This window comes from Botryllus schlosseri, chromosome 1, assembly GCF_051294905.1.
Source record: "Botryllus schlosseri isolate E-star chromosome 1, Bs_hap1, whole genome shotgun sequence".
NCBI classification, from domain to species: domain Eukaryota; kingdom Metazoa; phylum Chordata; class Ascidiacea; order Stolidobranchia; family Styelidae; genus Botryllus; species Botryllus schlosseri.
The window spans coordinates 37,424,327-37,443,715 of NC_137236.1; the positions used below are offsets into that span (position 1 = coordinate 37,424,327).

At 41.1% G+C, this 19,389-nt stretch overlaps 2 protein-coding genes across 4 annotated transcripts in view; one reads left to right on the forward strand and one right to left on the reverse strand.

Annotated features, from left to right (window-relative positions):
* Positions 1 to 19,389, forward strand: part of LOC145436202 (uncharacterized) — a 236,855-nt gene that overhangs the window by 159,300 nt on the left and 58,166 nt on the right. The window lies entirely within an intron of this gene.
* On the reverse strand, positions 2,043 to 9,660 carry LOC145448884 (uncharacterized). Its single transcript, XM_080327334.1, has 6 exons — positions 9,493 to 9,660; positions 9,407 to 9,435; positions 9,131 to 9,287; positions 8,944 to 9,023; positions 5,452 to 5,612; positions 2,043 to 2,615 (listed from the first exon to the last, which is right to left on the reverse strand). Exons 1-6 carry the CDS (start codon positions 9,548 to 9,550, stop codon positions 2,339 to 2,341), a joined length of 762 nt encoding a protein of 253 aa, XP_080183460.1. The 5' UTR covers positions 9,551 to 9,660; the 3' UTR covers positions 2,043 to 2,338.

Genomic DNA, 19,389 nt, shown 5'->3' on the forward strand with positions numbered 1-19,389 from the left:
GTTTCCGCATATCTTCTATGTTTAGGACGCCGAATCTCTTCAGCAGCGACTTATTGGATGGGCAGCCAGGCCCCTTTGGGGCCCTAGCTATGATTCGGAGTACTTTATGCTGTAGTTTCTGCAGTGGCTTGAGTGCAGTTTTACTGGCAGCCCCCCAACAGAGGATGCCATAATGTAACTTCGATTGGATTAAGGATTTAAAGAGTATCAGAAGAACCCATGCTGGCATGAAGCGCCCAAGGCTGTAGAACAGGCCGCACTTCGGTGATAATTTAGTTTCTAGGGACTGAATATGACTCTTCCAGGACATGTTCGAGTCCAGTAAAACTCCGAGATATTTGGCATTATCTGTGTTGGAAACGGGCTGACCAGCGATATTAACGGTTAGGTTATTTTTTGAATTTACTGTCAGCAATTGCGATTTCGAGGCGTTTATGCAAAGGTTGTTCTGGGCCGTCCACTCATGGACTTTGGGCATTTGGTCACCAGTCAGGGCATCTAGCTCGGCCGTCGAAGATGCGGAAGAGAGGAGGTGAGTATCATCAGCGAACAGTGTGGTGTTCAATGAGGAGGTTTCAAAAATGTCGTTGACATATAAGGTGAAAAGGACCGGTCCAAGTACTGAGCCCTGGGGCACACCACAGGTCACCGGGTGAGGAGAGGACAAGGTGTCTGAGATCGCAACCATTTGTTGGCGTCCAGTGAGGTAACTTTTCATGAGCTCAAGTTGTGGGCCCCGAAGTCCGTAACGCGCCAATTTCGAGATGAGAATTTTATGATCTACGCAGTCAAACGCTTTTTTTAGGTCGAGAAAAATGCTACATCCCACATTTCGCTTCTCTGAGATATCATAGTACTGTTCGGCCACTGTTAGGAGGGCATGAGCGGTTTGGTGTTTGTTTCGGAAGCCAAATTGTTGAGGGGAAATGACAGACATTTTGGCGAGGAATGAGGACAGGCGGGAGAGGAGCAACTTTTCGAACGTATCGAACGCTGTACCAAGTTTCAAGTTTGTCACTGAACTATGTTAGTGATAATTTCTTTTCCTAAGTCGAGTGAGAACTGACTCGTCATTTATCGCAAACAGTTCTTACGCAAAGCCGGTATTGGTCTCTATTGATTTTAACGATGCTCCTTACCTAGATCCGTCATGAGCTTTTGCACGGTATGTCTTGATTTTAGTATCGAAAGCTGTGCCAAATCTCAAGGTTGACACTCAATGATTATGGCAGTAATTTTGGTATCAAGTTCGAGTATGGTAGAGATGTGCGCTGATCTGACACTTCAGCCTACCTAACGCATTGCGGATTTCACGCAAAAGCCGGTGTATCTGTGCTAACGTTAACTGTGTTCCATACTGAGATAGGTGATGAGATTATGATATCGTGAAACAGTTTACTAACATTCTCGGTTTGCATTCAAATATTTACTTTTACTTTATATTCTCCAATGACAATTTCACCCCTGTCAAGCGCGATAGCTGGCAACTAACAGCTGATCAGTTGATCGGCCTATTCCTCAGTACATTTTACGCAAAATTCGGTGTCGGTCTGTTCCTATTAATTTTGACAGTGTATCATACCGAAAAGTGTCATGAGGCTACTTCTCGATGATGTCATGTAACAGTGTAATAAGTTTACGGCTTTCATCCACGTATTTATTCGGTAATATATTTTCCAAAGGCGATTTCGCAGCAGACATATATACAGCAAGCCGTATGTGTCGTGTTACAGTCTCCAGTTTCAAAGCCAAAATCTCCTATGCTGTACCGAGACCGAATTTCCGAGTTCTTCAGAATGATGTTTTGGATTCAATATTGCAGGCCGAATCTATGAAATAAAAATTGCGTATGTGTTCAAACTCGTTGACCTTTCCAGTTAGGCTTACAAATCTCTCGAGTTATAGTCGTTTCCATTTCTACAATGTATTAGTTTTGTCTTCTATGCGGTAGATGATCTGGTACTGTCGCAAGGCAAACTCGACATTGATCAAACCCGTCGACATGTATTTCCTGACTTCTGATGAATTCACGCACCGGAATGTCTTTGCAACATTTGATATATTTAAAGCGAATAAACAACGCTTTCGAAAGAAGTTATGTCATCAACAGTAATAACCAATAATTTTGAAAGATATGAATATTCAACACGACTGACATTTATGAGAACCATCTTTTTTCATCACGCGTCATTGATTTAAAACTGCAACTCGCGCCGGAATCGATGGGTATCGATGGCCTATTCTGTTAAATCAGATCCGGTACTATCCGGCAGGCGTAGAATTTATTGGTTTCAGTAAAACAACAGATACGGTATCCGGTTCGTGGCAATGGTGGTATTCAGTTTTCACAAAATTCGCACAGGTAGCGGTATTCGGAGGAATCGCACAGTTCGAATTGCAGGGTTGCAGGGTTGCTACCATCCACGCGCGCGCAAACCTCATCGCCCGGAGTGAGACTAGTGTCGAAAAGATTCGGTGTGAAGATGGCTGACGTAGAGACACCCTCCGACGGAGCGATAAACGAAGGGCTGTCGACATCTGACGATGCTCCCACCACCCCGTTAGCCCCCATCCAATATGTATTCCCCGAAGCGCCGACCGCGTCCATCAAAGCTCTGCAACGATTCAGGAAAGCGGTCAGAACAGGGTTTCTCAATCTTTATTAACCTGGGAAAGCCTTACGCTAATCTGCCAGCCGTCGTTGAGTCCCATATTTTTGAAAATTTTCGTTGAGTATCAAAAATAAAATTTACCACACTACACATCTACCTACGCAATCAATAATACATTACTATAGATTACTTGTACACATAATGAGCTGAGCATCAACAGGTTTTTAAGGGAAATTACATGAAACTGTGATCTTAAAATATGCGGAAACAGCATAATGATTAGCTATATTTAGGGTTGCATTTAAAAGAGGCTTACCATATTTTGGAAATTTAAAAAGAGGACACTTTTTCAGAAATTTGAGACATGCAAAACTGGAGAAGAATTCTCAAAAACCGGTAAATTTTCCCCACTTTGTGATCGGTTGACTAAAACAAACAAAAAAAAAACAAGGTCAACTTTTCCGCTCAGAGCTCAAAATACCGTTTTTCTCTCCACATTGCTAGGTGGATGACTAAAAAAAAAAAGTCTCTTTTCGGTCAGAGCTAAAATCACCGTTTTTCGCTCCGAAATACCCGCCGGAGCTTCACTTTTGTGCTAATTTGCGGCATATCACTCGCAATGTGCTCTAGATCTGACCTAAATTTTCAAAAAAGAGGACGAAATCTCAAAAAAGAGGACAAAAGGGCGTCCTCCGAGGACACTTTCAAAAAAGTCAAAAAAGAGGACAAATCCTCTTAAAAGAGGACGTATGGTAAGCCTAATTTAAAACAAATGGTTGTTTAAAACATTTTGTTTAAAACATATTGTTTAAAACATGTTTTAAACAGTGTTTTAAACAACGGCCCATTGAAATTTTTTTTTAAGTTGTTTAATTATATAATTATGCCATAACTATTTAAATACTTCCTAAAAACATGTTGTATGAGCCTACGGACTAGGGATGGTGTGAACGTGAGGTTCACGTTCGCGTTCTGTGTTTGAACCTCGGAAATTTAGAGGTTCGCGTTCATAACAGAACCTTGGTAGGTTCTGCACTGTGAACCTTTTTCATCTGTTACAATTTTCACTTCATTATAACATCTTTGGTTCATATTTATTGCATTTTAACTACGAGCCACCCTATGGATGGCGCTGGCAGCATGAAAAATCATCACTAAACGAGCATGCACCTTGACAATCTCAAACATTTTACTTGATTTGCTACAAAAGTGTTCTCGAAATATCCAGCTTTCTGTTTGTGAATATTTAGTGACTCTCTACTGTGAGCTTGACCTCCAATCACACAACATCACGAGCTCAATACACTACATGTAGTCAGCGAATGATGCTTATTCAACCAATCAATGACATTGATATCGTTTTCTGGTTTAAAATATATAGCAGGCGCACGGGGTCATTCTTGACGTCATATGTTTACTTCATCATCAAGACCAAATCCGTGCGATTGAGGTTTCGCCTAATGCTGTATAACTTGTGGGGTAATATCGGTAGGAAGTACAGAAACCCGTTTTACACTCTGATCAATATCGATGTAGCAATACTCAGACCCCAAATGCATTGTCCGGTCTGGCCTAGACCGTTAAGGAGTAAGCTTATATTCCCTGGCAAGTCCTCGTCGAAATTGTTAGCAAAGCGACGGAAGATATAAATTTTATAGCCGACGTATACGATATGGGATGGTTGGTACCCTCGGAATATAGTCGGTTCGACAGCTGTATAGTACGTAGATGTAGATCATTGGTACGGAGTGAATGTTCTGATGATGATGACCGTCGACCGTAAAAATGCTGCATGACGATGTAATCCTGTCCTGATTCAAATTATTTTTGGTCTGTATATAATAGGCTTACCATATTTTGGAAATCAAAAAAGAGGACACTTTTTCAGAAATTTTCAACTTGCAAAACCGGAGTCAAATTCTCAAAAACCGGTTAATTTTTCCAATTTGTCCCACGTTTTTTACTCTACATTGCTAGGTTGATGACTAAAAAAAAAAAAAAAAAGGGCATCTTTTCGCTCAGAGCTAAAATCACCGTTTTTCACTCCGAAATACCCACCGGAGCTTCACTTCTGTGCAAATATGCGCCATATCACTCGCAATTTGCTCTAAATCTGCCTAAATTTTCAAAAAAGAGGACAAAATCACAAAAAAGAGGACAAAAGGGCGTCCTCCGAGGACACTTTCAAAAAAGCCAAAAAAGACGACAAATCCTCTTAAAAGAGGACGTATGGTAAGCCTAGTATATGACAGGGGTTGGAAAGCTATTTCGTCAAAGGAGCTACATTTGCCCTATATTTTCAATTGTGAGTATCAATCCACTATGACGTCAAAATTGAATATGCGTCACGTCATGGTTTGGAAAAAAAATGTTTAAAACAAGGGCTTTGTTTTAAACATGTTTGTTTTAAATTGATTTTTGTTTTAGTCGCAACCCTATCTATATTGCACATCCTCTGTTATTCCCTTTTAGAGACCAGTTTGAAATACGAGGCTTCGACATCATATTTCTCAGTGGAAACTCCACAGCGTGACACCAATTGCCTAGTTGCAAATGAGCTAAGAAATATCGGAGATAATAAATTAGGCATTTCAGAAAGACATGATTGCGATTTCAAACTCCAACCACCCTGCGTACGCCACTGCACACGGCGTGCGTCAACACGTCAGTCACAATTCGATCGCGCCTAATTGCCTGCAGCGAATTACGGCCGAGGCGGGCATGTCATCCTGAAACATAATTATGTATGAGGTGAGTGTGTTTCTTGGCATCCAGCGGAAGCCCTGAGATTTGCTCTGGGAGTCTAGGTTCTAGAGAAATGTAAAGACAACCATCTCACGCTCTCCTACTACTATCCGCCAAGAAACCGCTGACGACGAGTCTGCCTCCGGATATAAGTCCTTCACATTGATCCCTGGCATTTTCCCATGTCGAACGAGTCTCGGGAAAAATGTAATAGCAACCATCATCCCCAAACTGAGTCCAATCGGCCAACGGGTCCTGAGAAAATTAGGTCGGCGTGTCATATTTGCTACGAAGTCTTTACTACCAGCAACGCGTGAGGATGTGCTTCCTGCGATTGATCAAAGCAACATAATTTACCAATATACGTGCCGATGGGACAGTCGGTATGTGGGTGGCACATCTCAACGCTTGCAACAAAGAATTCGTCAATACGTCCCACGTCAAATTAGGAATTCGCAGGGTGATGACATGTCTGCTTCATCATCACTGTCCCTAGTTACCATGCGTGATTATGACCAAGTAACAGCATGTAATTCCGCCATGGACAGCACTTATTGAAACGCCCAGAGTGTGCAAAACATTACAATATCAATCAGTTTTCCAAAGTAGCTCGTGGTCGTTCTCTTTTTCATTTAAAGGTCCTTGAATCAACCATTATAAAGCTGCAACAGCCGATCCTCTGCCGCCAGAAGGAACATCTCTACACGCTGGGAATCTTCCATTAGTGTTGTTTTGTCATTCGGCTGTTTTACAGCTGATTTTGTGTGTGCTGTACCGTAACCGTGCGCTGTTTACTGCTGTTCGCGACTTGTGTACTTGTCCTTATTACGTCACAACGACAAAATTCTTTCTTTATTTCGAATTTGGTTAACCTCATTTACTGGCGTTCACTGCTGAAGAGAGCCAGTCGAAAAGCTTCCAGTGGAATAAATTTAACAATATGAACGTATAGTTTGCTGCAATATTGAAGTTCTGTACTTCGAAAAGCCTAATCTGTATTGTGTTGAAATCATTTCTTTAACGGCGACTTTTTAATGTTAAAGTGCGTATAACATCACGATGTCATGTCTGCCACCGATGTTTTATAGAGACTTTTTGGGGTACAGTACTTTAATATACATGTTAATAATATATTCATATCATAAATATATTAAAACCCGAAGCCTTTCGAGCTGACCCTCTTTAGGGGCAATAGCAGCATATGGAGAATTTCAAAAACTTTCATATATCTGCATTGCACAAATCCAATTGTGACGTCATAGAAACGAAAACAACATTGAGTGCAGTATAGATTACTAACCTACGGTTAGTTATCTATAAGTACAGACAAACTGCAAGCGCAGCTAGTGGCCAATTTTTAGCTAAGGCAAACACGCTCCTTCTGCTGGCATAAGCGCTGTTGATGGATCTTGATGAATGTCGATTCCAGTGCGGACAAGTGATAAAATGTGTGGCCTCTGCCCAAAATCGAGAATCTCTCGTGACTATAGTTTTTGGCGCAAGTAGCAATTAAATGAATTGAGTCTCGATATAACGTAGGCTGATACTTAGGTCTAAACTGGTATTCCCTTAGTAGTGAGGATCGGGTCAACAAATTCTCTGGTCCGACTTCGATCCTGTTATTCAATTCTCTGGTCCGGCTCCGGTTAAAAATGGAAAAAAGTCCGTCCGGATATCCAATCCGGCTATGGTCCAAGTTCCGCCCTACACGGTACTGTGGTTCCTTAATCTATAAATATGGCTCGTTCATTTTCGCACTGGCTTGGTGGTTTGGTTACTTGCGGGTGGTTGGTTGGTTGGGGGTATTTAGTTACAAAAGTCATGTATATCAATGAAGACTCCAGCCGGATCAAAAGAGTACTGATCCGGCTGCGACCCGGCTCTGGTCGTATCAGACAAAAGTATTGATGCTGCTCCGGCCAAAATAATAGAATCATATTGTTCTACAATGGTGTGGATACAAGGAAATATCACGGCTCACTGAGATTAGATTACGACATTGTTTCCATTTGACCAAAGGCAATTTATCGCACTATTTAGACTGGCTTGCCTTGCGCGAAATTTGTAAAAAATTGAGCTCGATCGAAATCTACCGCCGCAATGATTGCGAAAATATAAATTTTGTTTTGTAATTAGCCTCGAATTTTGAGTTGTAACCGAGTTTGTTATTGTTACGCAACCATGGCGTCTGGAAGCCAGTGGGGAGCAGCGCAATTTCGCAAGCGTTGGCCATTGTTGCGCCAGCGATTGAGCATTCACCGGTGATGAACGGATATTGATTTTTGAGAAACCGAATCCGTCCGACAAGTCCAGTGTCTATGAAACCATCCGTCCGAATCGGATTTCGAAGTAGGTGTCCGGATTAAGGTTGCATCTCGGAACGAAAGCAAATGAAAAAGCATGAACATTTTTAGGCAATCAACATATGAAATAACCAAGAATTGAATCATATTACCCAATAAATATCAATAAGTAACAGAAGATAATTGTTACGATAAAATTTGACAATTATGAGACGTCAACCTCAACACTGGATGCAGATAATCCGCAGAGGTGGTCAAAGTAGTCACCGTTGCTACTCAAGTAGAAGTAGAAGTAACGCTGGAATTTCTACTCAAGTAGAAGTAGAAGTAGTGGTTCACAAGAAAGTAAGTAAGTAGATATTTTGTGTTTACTTTTGCCCACAAAACTGAAACCTGTCAAGTAGACGTAGAAGTAGTATAAACTCATAACTACTTAAAAAGTAGTGTGAGTAGGAAAAAACTACTTCAAGTACTTCAAAAAGTATAAGTACTTCGTTACTGACCACCTCTGATAATCCGCATTTACCAACAAATACTGGAAGGCGAGAAAGCTTGTTCACTAGCTATACTTGCTGATGCTTATAATACCATTGGACAATCAGCTCAAAATTTTGAGCACAATGCTTATAGTCGAGTCACACAAAATGTCAATATACAATTTGCGAAAGCAGAGAGCTGATTTGTATTTGTCTGGACCCTTGACCACCAGACTAGTCCTATCCCAAGGTGTCACCTGTATGTGTTCGGTTATCGAATTGATGTCTTCGTTCTGTGGGCTGGTAATCAAAACTCACTTCTGTTTACAACTATCCGAAAAACATCCATATGAAAAGTTACAGCTATCCGATAATATCCAAGAAATATCTGTAATAACATCTGATTCCTTATATGCGACTGCCATAAAGTTGTCCAATATCCGGTCTGAATGCTATCCAAGTCCGGCCGCTGCACATCACTGATTCAGTCTCTCATTGCACAGTTGATACTGCGTTATGGCATACTATTCCAGATGACATTGCTGCCTCCCAGTCCGTTATGACACAAAATATACCTGGCTGATTTACAGGGGTTCCAGGACCACGAGCAGAGTAAAATTTATCAGTACCGCATTGGCTTTCGATTGATCCCAATTTTGTCAAACTCCGCTCTCGTAAGTAGTGCCGCAAATTGCCTTTGGTCAAATGGTAAGAATGATGTTACCCAACCGCAATGAGCCGTGATATTTGCTTGTGCCCACACCATTGCAGGACACTATGGTAAAATAGTTGAAAAGACAATCTCACTGCAGTCGTAGATGCCGTGGTCGTTGCGGTTGTCATCGCTTCAGTTGTGCTCGTGGTGGTCGTGGCCGGATTCAATGACCCTGGAGCAAAGATATCATGAAATCGTTTACTTGTAATCAACTAAAACGGTCCGATTGAGAGAAAATTACGAATAAATTAGTTCTGACGTCATTATTCGAGCACTTACTTAATAAGAGGTAGAGAATGACTATCTCAGAGGGGCTGTATCGTCGACGGGGAGCTCGCTGAGGTTGAGGCCGCGGTTGAGGTTGACCGACAGGCCAGTAGACCTGTCTTTGGTTGTAGGGCACCAAATTGAGGCTTTGGTGAGTGTCATATGACGCCTGCAAAACACGAAAGCAATGTTAAGGGGCTTAGAATTGTTTGCTTCGAAGAATGAGGGCTCTGTTTGAAACCTCGGAAATATAGCGGACGTGAGTGATTGTGACGAAATAATACTCACGTGCTTCGTCTCTGGTTCCGTCTCGTCTTCTGTTAAAACAAGAATCAGATGCGAGTGTTTCACGGTAAATAATGGAGTACGCCCACCTTCATTAGCGTAGACGACGAAAGCGTAAATAACGAGGCAAAGAATTGCAATCTTCATTTTCGATCAACGGACTGTGGTATACAGAATTCGCGACCCACTGCTTGGGAAGCACCACTCTGGACAATCTCAAGAATGTGACTCGCGCAACAACTATGTATTCAGTTTTACGGCCTGCAAAGTGTCAAGGAAAAAATGAAATAAATCAACTAACAAGTATACCTTTTTTAGAGATTTCGTATCTGAATGTCGAGCAGTCGATGCTATCGCTGACCGCGTCGTCTGAATGGACCCGAGGGCATTTCACGTCATTGACGTTCACAATCACAACAGATGACCCGTTTGAAAACTACAACTTTTGAATTTGACAGTATCGAATGAGCAGATAACATCATTTAATTTCATCCATGAGAACATCGAGACAGTAACGATGATGTAATCGCATTGTACGAGTCACCGCAGGCCGCAACTTGCGTTACAGGGTGGATTGTAATATTTTGCTGCTTATTCCCATTCGACACACGCCCTCTTGTTACTCAAAATCGCCCACTGGAGGGCGATATCGCCCACGTTGGAACATCTGTCCTAAACTAATCAAATAGAATCTTACATGGCATTGTGTCTTGTGGGTTTCTTAGCTTAATATATTTAAAGATTTGCTTTGACTGTAACAAGATATCAACACAGTGAGAAAATTATTAAATTAATCTTACTAATTCTATTCTAATATTGAAATAACTCAACTAATCCTGTTCTAGTAACAACCAAACTAACACCAGACCGATCCTACCACTGACACAAGTGCACTGAACAATGAATACCTCGAGCGCTATGTTACACGATGGCACCAGGATGGATACCATTAAACGATGGTAGCAAATGATCAACGGATCAATGGATCAATGTCTGGGCGAGATAGAACAACAGTGTTAATATAACGACAAGAGGTGATTAAGTAGGCTTATGTTTTTTTTTCATCTATTATAAGGCAATTTTGGAAATTTATTTGGGAATCTGAAAGGAGAACACTTTTACAAATTTCCAGAGTTACAATACCGGAGTAAAATCTGGAATATTTGCGAATTTATTGCGATTTTGTAGTCGGTTGACCAAAATAAGTTATGTTTCTGGCTCAACATTCAGAAGGACCTGCCGGACTTGAATACTGATTTCCTATATCTATCAGTTGAATTTTAGCATACATTAAACAAAAAATTTTAAAAAAGAGGACAAATGCAGAAAAATCACGACATTTGGGTGTCCTCCGAGGACACTTTCAAAAATGTCAAAAAGCGGACAAATCCCCTTGAAAGAGGACGTATATGGTACATGTAGGGATCAAGTCACTACCTTCGAGTTACGAGTCATTGCACATTTTTGACTTGAGTCAAGTCAAGTCACTTGAATTTTTGAGGTGACTCGAGTCAAATCGAGTCAAGTCAAGTCAAGTCAAGTCAAGTCACGAGTCAAGTCATGAGTCAAGTCACGAGTCAAGTCACGGGTAAAGTCACAATTAAAGTCAAGTTGCCTTTCGGAGTATGAGGCAAGATTACGTCATTGCATTTTTCTAGCTGTCTGAAATACAGATCGAGGCGTCGGTGATTATGAACCGATGAACGAATATAGAGTTCAATATACACTCAAGAAGGCGCCCTATCGCTCACACATACGTAGAGCTGTTAAACTGCGTAAGTAATTTCATAGCCTCAGTTAATAGTTACCAGCCAAAATAGAGAATTGACGAGATGCAATACACAATCCATTTACATATTGATATGATATGATGGTTGAGGAGTATATAAACCATATTCGAATTAAATTTCAACAAAACAAGAGGTTTGGTTAAGGTAAGAACAGAGAACAGAAAAAGATATTTTGCTATCAAATTACTTTACTACTACTTTACGACAAGCTAAGCTGTAAGCTTCGATCACTTCGTTTGTGATCAATTAATTTGTGAGAGAACATTGGAGGCTCAATGAAACCCACGATCATTGAATGATTCGTCGCTCTCACGGGTTAAACCGGCGTTTCGCAAACAATCTGAACATATGCAAGATACAGCGATTTTTATCGACACCGATTACTTCATGACTTCTGCTTTTTGAAGTACTCAAGTAGTTTCCCTCTACTTCTAGTGCAGTGGTCGGGAACCTATGGCTCGCGAGCCATATATGGCTTTTTTGGGTATAAGATATAGCTTTTTGAGAAATTTTTAATTTTACACCTAATTTATCAATATTGCAGCAACTTGATAGTAAATTTTCATGACGGCGAGAATAATTATTCTAGTGGCAGCATGAACTGAACAAGGGCCTTATAATATGGGGGAGGGCGCCATACCATGATATTTTCTAAAATGCGTAGTTCGAGTAAACAAATGATTAGTGTCGCATTTCCATATCAATGCTATGATCTTCATCAAATCATGCGGACGAACGCTTATACGGTCGAAAATTGGATACTTCTTACACCGAGCGAGATAGTATAACGGTGATGCGTCCAGCTTCTTGATCGGTAGGTCGTGGATTCTATCCCTGGCCGGGTCAGACGGAATGGAGCATAAACCAGACCAATTTGCAGATGACGTCACACTGTATCTAAGACTCTATTACCACAGTCCTTGACGAATATCAAAGATCGAGAGATCAACACATCCAAGACGGAAGTCCTACCGCTGAACGAAAAATCGCGAAACAGACTATACAAAAGACTACGCACGCACATATGCTAAAGCCAGTAATCAAGATACTGGGCTTACACCGCGGTGAAAACGAACTGCATATGAACTTCGACAGACTGTGGCAAGGAGTCGAGAAAAGCGTAAGGCATATTAAATCAAAACGGCGTTCTTGGATGGGTAAAATAACGGCCGTTAAAGCATACATAATTAGTAAAATAACGTATACACAGAGGTGGTCAAAGTAGTCAAGAAAGTTACTCGAGTAGAAGTAGAAGTAGCGACGAAAAAATTTACTCAAGTACGAGTAGAAGTACTTCTTCCATAAGCAACCTAAAACTACTTGAAGTTGAAGTAGCATTGACTGACTTTAAATCTACTCAAGTAAGTAAGTAGTTGTGAAAACGATCGTAATTCGTTGGAAGGAATTGTCAACAGGTGCAAATTGAGCTATGCGAAAGGTGCCGAGCTTCATTCATATTGATGCATACCAGGAGGTATTCAATTTTCGACAGCATAAGCACTCGTCCGCATCATGGGATGAAAATGATAATATTGATATGGAAATGCGATACTAATCCCCTATTTAATCGAACAGCACGTTTTAGAAAATAACATGGTTTGGCGCACTACCCATATTATAAAGCCCGTAGTTTAGTCGAAGAGCAATATTGAGAAGTTGTAAAGGATGCGGTGAAAACACTTTGCGCTACTAGTAAACGTGAATAGAAATAAGGTGGATCGTAAAAATGCCACATTCTGTAGCTTTATTTCCGGAAATTAAAGGCAATACTACATTTGCTTTTATACTTCAACATGTATGTTATCCAGACAAAAGAACTGATATTAATAAGAACTCAAAGTATATGATACTGGGAATTGAAAGTGAATTATAAATACTACTTCTAAAAGCGGATAATGTATTTGATGTCATTAGTCCAGAAAGTTTCAAAGGTGGCATGCTAAAACAGCTCTAAAACTAAAGAAAAAAAGTCGGAGTCCACTTTTCCGGATTAGGACACGCCATGGACTGCTAGATTACGATATGATAAGTAAATGCTGGATTGCAAAACATCAGTTTCAAACGTTATGATGATCCATAATGTGATGAAATATTTCATATGGGCGAAGGGCGACAATGCGATGTGAGCGTAAGCAGGCCAACCCGCTACCTAAATTATATTCACCGATACTTTCGTGAAATCATACTGGTTACTCCGTATCCACTGAGCGCGAAGCGCGACGAAAATTCTGGGCTTTACTCAACTTTTATGAAAATTAAATGTTGATACTCCTTGAAAACAGCCCCGAAATTCCTCAGGCTATCTTCCTGATTGGAGGATTAAACTACTTCTACTTGACAAACTGAAAATAGCGAAAAGTAAGTAAGTAGATCACAAAATATTGCGAAGTAGAAGTAGAAGTAGCGAAAATCAGATCTACTTGAGTAAGTACCAGAAGTAGAGGAGAACTACTTGAGTACTTCGAAAAAGTAGAAGTACTTCGTTACTGACCACCTCTGCGTATACATAATTGCCAACAAGTAGATTTCAGACGACAAGATCAAGCAACTTGAACGCCTCGTCGTCGGCCTACTGTGGAGTCCTTCGAAACTCGAGCAAAAAAACAGAATGCAACTATTCAGACCCAAGCCAGAAGGAGGGATTGACAGGCCAGATATTGAAGCTACAACGCACGCAAAGAGAGCAAAAAGGCTACAACTTGGGAGCCCGATTGTTATCTGGCACGCGACATACAATCTGACAACGAAAGTGAGAGATATAAATTGCAATTTGTACAACAACATCTACCCTCACAACCCTGACGGAGGAATGGAGGAAGGAAAAGGAAATCTTCGACGTAATCAGAAGCCAATCACAAGATGTACAAGAACAAAGCCGGCCAAAGCCCACGAGAAGCTTTTGACTGAACCACGAGGTTATTTTCGAAATTAGTAATATTATCAAAAATGAATTGGCCCGATTGTGAACTTGTAGCAGCCGTGCTCTATACTGCCCCTTATGTCAGCTGTAGTATCGTCGCACCGTGCTTTCACTTCCTTTTTTGCTTTTGGCCGCTTCGGCGGACGGACATATAATAAAATCTCTGCAGCATTGTTGAATCGTGTGTGATCAACTACAGACGGAGGTCCCTTTACAAACTAGCAAGTACAACAAAAAATATGATTAGTCTCGCCGCAACGCTTGGGATGTGACTAGATCATCAGTTCCGACGCATCGGCAGATCCATGGGCCAGTCACATTTCTGGTAGATCTTCGTTTATTACAATAAAACAGAATATTCTGCGTCAGGTTTATCGAAAGTAAATTTTCTTCATGCTTCCCGCAATATGTTGTCACTCGATTTCTTGCTTTGAATGTTGTTACCCCTCCTGAAAATGAAAGAACACCTAATATACCAGATTGAGTATGCTATATCTATACTCACAATTACGAGAGAAAGCGTTGTACAACATGCGACCTTGCATTTGCGCTTGCAGAAAGACCGTCGACGATGAAACCTATGCATAAAATGATTGACGCATGTTGGCCAAAGCTTTCGATATCGATATGTCCAGGCGCCGAATTGTCAAGTCCTTAAAAACTGAACCCAGCGATATACAGCTATATTATTGACCTTCGCGCGGCTATTGGCCCTCGCAATAGTTCGTCTCTTGCATGAGGCCCTTTGGCCGAAAAGGTTGACCCATCCTGGGCTATACCAACCCAATATCAAAGATCACATTGACAACACGCAACGTGAGATCTCGTATTGCATTAATGCTGAGAGTTTTACCGGCTCCAGAAAAACCAACGCGGGTTGGGTACGAAGAAAAGACGCCTACTTGAAAAACAAACGCGAATTCTGCCAACACGCCGACGATACTCTGCGCCATACCTTCACATAATGTGCAACTTACAAAAAAACTGTTCTCTCTTGTAATACAGGACCCCAAAACGGCTATTGACGCTACACCCGACGAGATCATGCGCAACGTATACGACGGACCGCAAGCTCCCACCATAATAAAAGCTTTTATGAACGTGAAAACCCTTGTTTGGGAATGGAGAAATGTACTCGACATCCAAAATGAATACGATCAAAGTATTGACCAGCGCATCAACGATATAAGAAGTAAAATATACCAAAAAATTTAAGCGAGCCCACTAAACGCTCTGATACCACGCGATAAATGGAATCGTATCGTATTTGTCGACCCACAAAACCCAGTCAATCCACCCGCAACCTATCCCAACCCCCTAACCTCCCATGCCATCCCCTTTACCCCATCCCCTAAACGGCCTAAACCCTTCCCCAACCCATCTATCCCTGCCCCTCAACCCCACCACCACTCCGCACCGAATACCCAACACACAACCCAAACCATACGGTGTCCGGTCAATACCGAGGATGCTATTACCTAGAAAGACATTACCGAGAATGGACATTACCGAGAATGGGCAATACCGAGAATGGACATTACCGTGAACGGACACCACCAAGAATGGACATTACCGAGAATGCAATATATGCAATGCAGGCATGTTATGCATATGAACAGGCCGTTTGTGTGCATCACGGCGTTGCCACATTTCTCAGGTATCAATTTCTCGAAAACGTCCCGTTACATCAAGTTAGCTTCTTGACATAGGCCATTCTCGGCAATGTCCGTTCTCTGTAATGTTCATTCTCGGTAATAGTATGGAACCAAACCATACATCAAACGAATACAAGAACTTAATATGAAAAATACACGCAAACGAGCGCCAACTACCGGTGGATCCTACTACGTCCGCGACTGCAAATCGACATCAACTTCTGCGATGAAAATAACCGAACGACTACGAGCGCCAGCTAACGACGGCTTCTACTACGACCTCGACTACAAATCCGACTTCAGCAACAGCTGAGACGAGATGACCCGATAACGGGGAAATATTTTCTTTTATGAAATTATTGCTATTTAATGTACATACTTGAATAAAAGTCACTCAAACAGTCACACCAAAGACTCGAAAACTGGTATCCGTGACTATCCTGCTATGCGCTCAGCATCCACCGATATAGCATCGTGGAGAAACAAAAAGCGGGGGTGCTGACTAGATGACCTTACGGTCGTATCGAACCTCCGTCGTCAAAAGCATCTCGATGGTCAGGCGAAAACGACTAGCCCCTCCTCTCTCTCTCTCTAATGGTATGCATCAATATGAATCAAGCTCTGCACCTTTCGTATAACTCAATTTGCAGCTTTTGACAACCAATGCGAACGAATTACGATCGTTTTTACAACTACTTACCTAATTGACTAGATTTAAAGTCAGTCAATTCTACTTCTACTTCTAGTAGTTTTAGGTTGCTTTTGTAAGAAATAGGCTACTTCTACTCGTACTTGAGTGCATTTTTCCGTCGCTACTTCTACTTCTACTTGAGTGGCTTTCTTGACTACTTTGACGACCTCTATTGTATTTCGACTTGAATGTGGACTGGACATGCTCGATGACTGTCGTATATAGCCGGCGAGATACTGTTCTGCAAGGTCCGGCATATTGGATGGATCGATGATCTTTTTTGTCTACCATATGGTAGTTGGACGACGCGGACATGTTTCGTATGCTGTGATACCACCGATGTTCCCTCTAATTTTCGACGAGTCGGCGTACATTCACCAAATCACTGCGCAGACTCTTGGACAAAAGTGCGTAACGACTAAAAAAGGTCATTTTTTGTGCGCATCTTAGATCTTCTGTGTACAGAGACCGTGTCAGCACTGCGCATTTGCGCACGTGCGCAGCTTAGAGGGAACCTTGGATGCGACCAATCGTGGTTTCAAGGCTTCCACAACGGAAAACACTGTCGTTAGTATAATCACTATGTACTCTAAAAAATCATCTCCCACTTCATCTGGATGCTGATACTTGATTCGGAATTAAATCACTCTGGCACTCGCTTGAAACTAACGCCGGTAACCGCGTATTATGAGAAGAAAACACGATGCTATTGAGATGAGTTGAGTTTATTGTTAATAATTTCATCCACACCGCAATATTGCGAAACAATGTCAAGACAGGAAGGTGTCGAAACGACTTGGCAAATGTTACGGAGATCACAGAAATCTTTGGTTATTTTTCAAATCATTGGTAATTATAAACGTGAATCCCTGGTCATTTGCAACATTTTTAGTCATTTACAATAGGCCTTTTGCAGGACTTCGATCACGTGACTAGATACGCATAGCAACCACAAATTGGTTAGCAAGCTACTTTCTCGCGCACCTGCTTCAGTGCTAAATATCGCATAGTGTACTGTTGATTTATGGTTGTAAACGTTTCGGAAATTTGTTATAGAAGTCATCAGAGATTTACCTGTGCTAGACGTCAATCCTGTACAAAGCACATAGAATGATATCGTCAGAATTACGCAGAAATCCGTCGTTAACGTAGCAGTATTTTGGATACAGTATATTATCGTTTTCGGGCTGTAAACGTTTTATATAAAACGCAAGTGTCGTGGAAATGCGCAAGGATTCAAATATGTTGGATGTCTTTGATTCATGAACTATGTAAACTCTTTGCGTCAAAATGATCGACATTGTAGCCGTTATTTGGTAGTCAACTATGATTTTATGACACAAAATTCGACATTGCAGGACATTGACTGCGTGATATTTATTGCAGCATTAAGTTAGGTGTGGATAGTATACTATACTATAGTTGTATTGTAGTGGTAGTTGGTAATCATTGCAGCATTTTAATGATTGATATCGATTGCAGTATATATAGGATACTGCTATATATTTTTAAGCCTAGAGACAATGACTGCCAGTGCCAGTACGTTGATGTGTTATGAATTCATGTAATGTGCTACATACCATATATATATTAAACATCCTATGCTATTGTATGGCTTCTCAGTTAAACAATTCAAAATATTTAGACCTCTACACCTATATTACAAGTTATTGATCATTCTGTCATGCTGCCAAGTGCCACTACCGGAAGAAAAATGATCATCAGCTCCAATTGAGGTTACAACAAACTGTCCCGAGACCTGAATTACTTGATTGATTGCCTGGATTGGATTACTTCACTCTGTGGCACAGTACAAATATCTTGAGTTTCAAGACATGGCTATACCACATGTATACGAATTAATGATTTGATGGATTATCCCAAGAGAGCCGAACATAGGCAACTAAGAAATTGATGATGCCCTCGTCAAGAATTCAGCCTGGAGCCAATTATTATCACCACATAAAATTCGGTCATGCGGTAGAAGGCAGCGTGGTTTCATGCCAACAGAAAATGTCAGCAGATGATCTGACCACTGACTAACTGTCCTGAACTTATTCCCCGATGTTGATGTCTGCTTTGAAAATGATATTTCATTAGTGTACAGCAAGACAAGTGCTCTTCCGTGGATGCTATGAATATGTCTAGACAAGTGGCTACCCAGCAAACACAAAACCGTAAAAGGATCATCCGGGATCATCTCGATTAGGTTCTGATTTTCTAAGTGTCGAGGGAATGTCTAAAATACGTAGTAGGATGGTCTTGTGGTTATATTCAATCAGAATAAATTCATACTCGGTGTTGTTCCATCTCATGCATTAGGCTTCGTTATATCCGGTAGTTAACCTAATAATGCAAATTTTCTATCTCTCGCGGGTACGACTAAAATACGTAGAAAGGATGACTTTGTCGGTACATTCAATCACGATGAATTCTATCCGGTTTTGTTCGATCTCATGCGGTAGCTTCGTTCTATCCATTAGAAAACAATGTTCTCCCTTCGTTTTATTGCGTGAGGATGTCACCGGTGTTGTATATTCGTGTTGTTGCTCTAAGGTCGAATAGCTTTGTTTTCCTCTGATATATATGATCTTCATTATATATATATTCGCTCTTTCGGTAATCTCGCATGTTCAACGAGTATGGTTAATAGTTTTATTCAGAGAATAACTAAATAAGTGATATGTTGTACGTTTAGGAATATGATTATCGATGCGTGACTTCTAGAATATTTCGGCGATTCAAATTTTACGTCATCGCGCCATACAAAGATTTGAAGCGCAACAGGTCGCAGCCAGGCATAGTTCGCTCTTTCTGTATGGTAAATGCCGTAAATATATAGGAATTGTGACTGACTGAGGTAGCGGGTTAAAGGTATATATGCAGTAGCATATAGCTTATGGGGTATTTCGAATTGCCTGTAGTATATG

Excerpts from the sequence above, each read along its gene's own strand:
- LOC145448884 (XM_080327334.1), bottom strand. The coding sequence starts at position 9,550 with ATGAAGATTGCAATTCTTTGCCTCGTTATTTACGCTTTCGTCGTCTAC. Across the intron at positions 9,436-9,492 it reads CGTCGTCTACGCTAATGAAG|AAGACGAGACGGAACCAGAG; the intron begins GTGGGCGTACTC and ends TTGTTTTAACAG. Across the intron at positions 2,616-5,451 it reads GCGGATAGTAGTAGGAGAGC|AGCTTTGATGGACGCGGTCG; the intron begins GTGAGATGGTTG and ends GAATCGTTGCAG.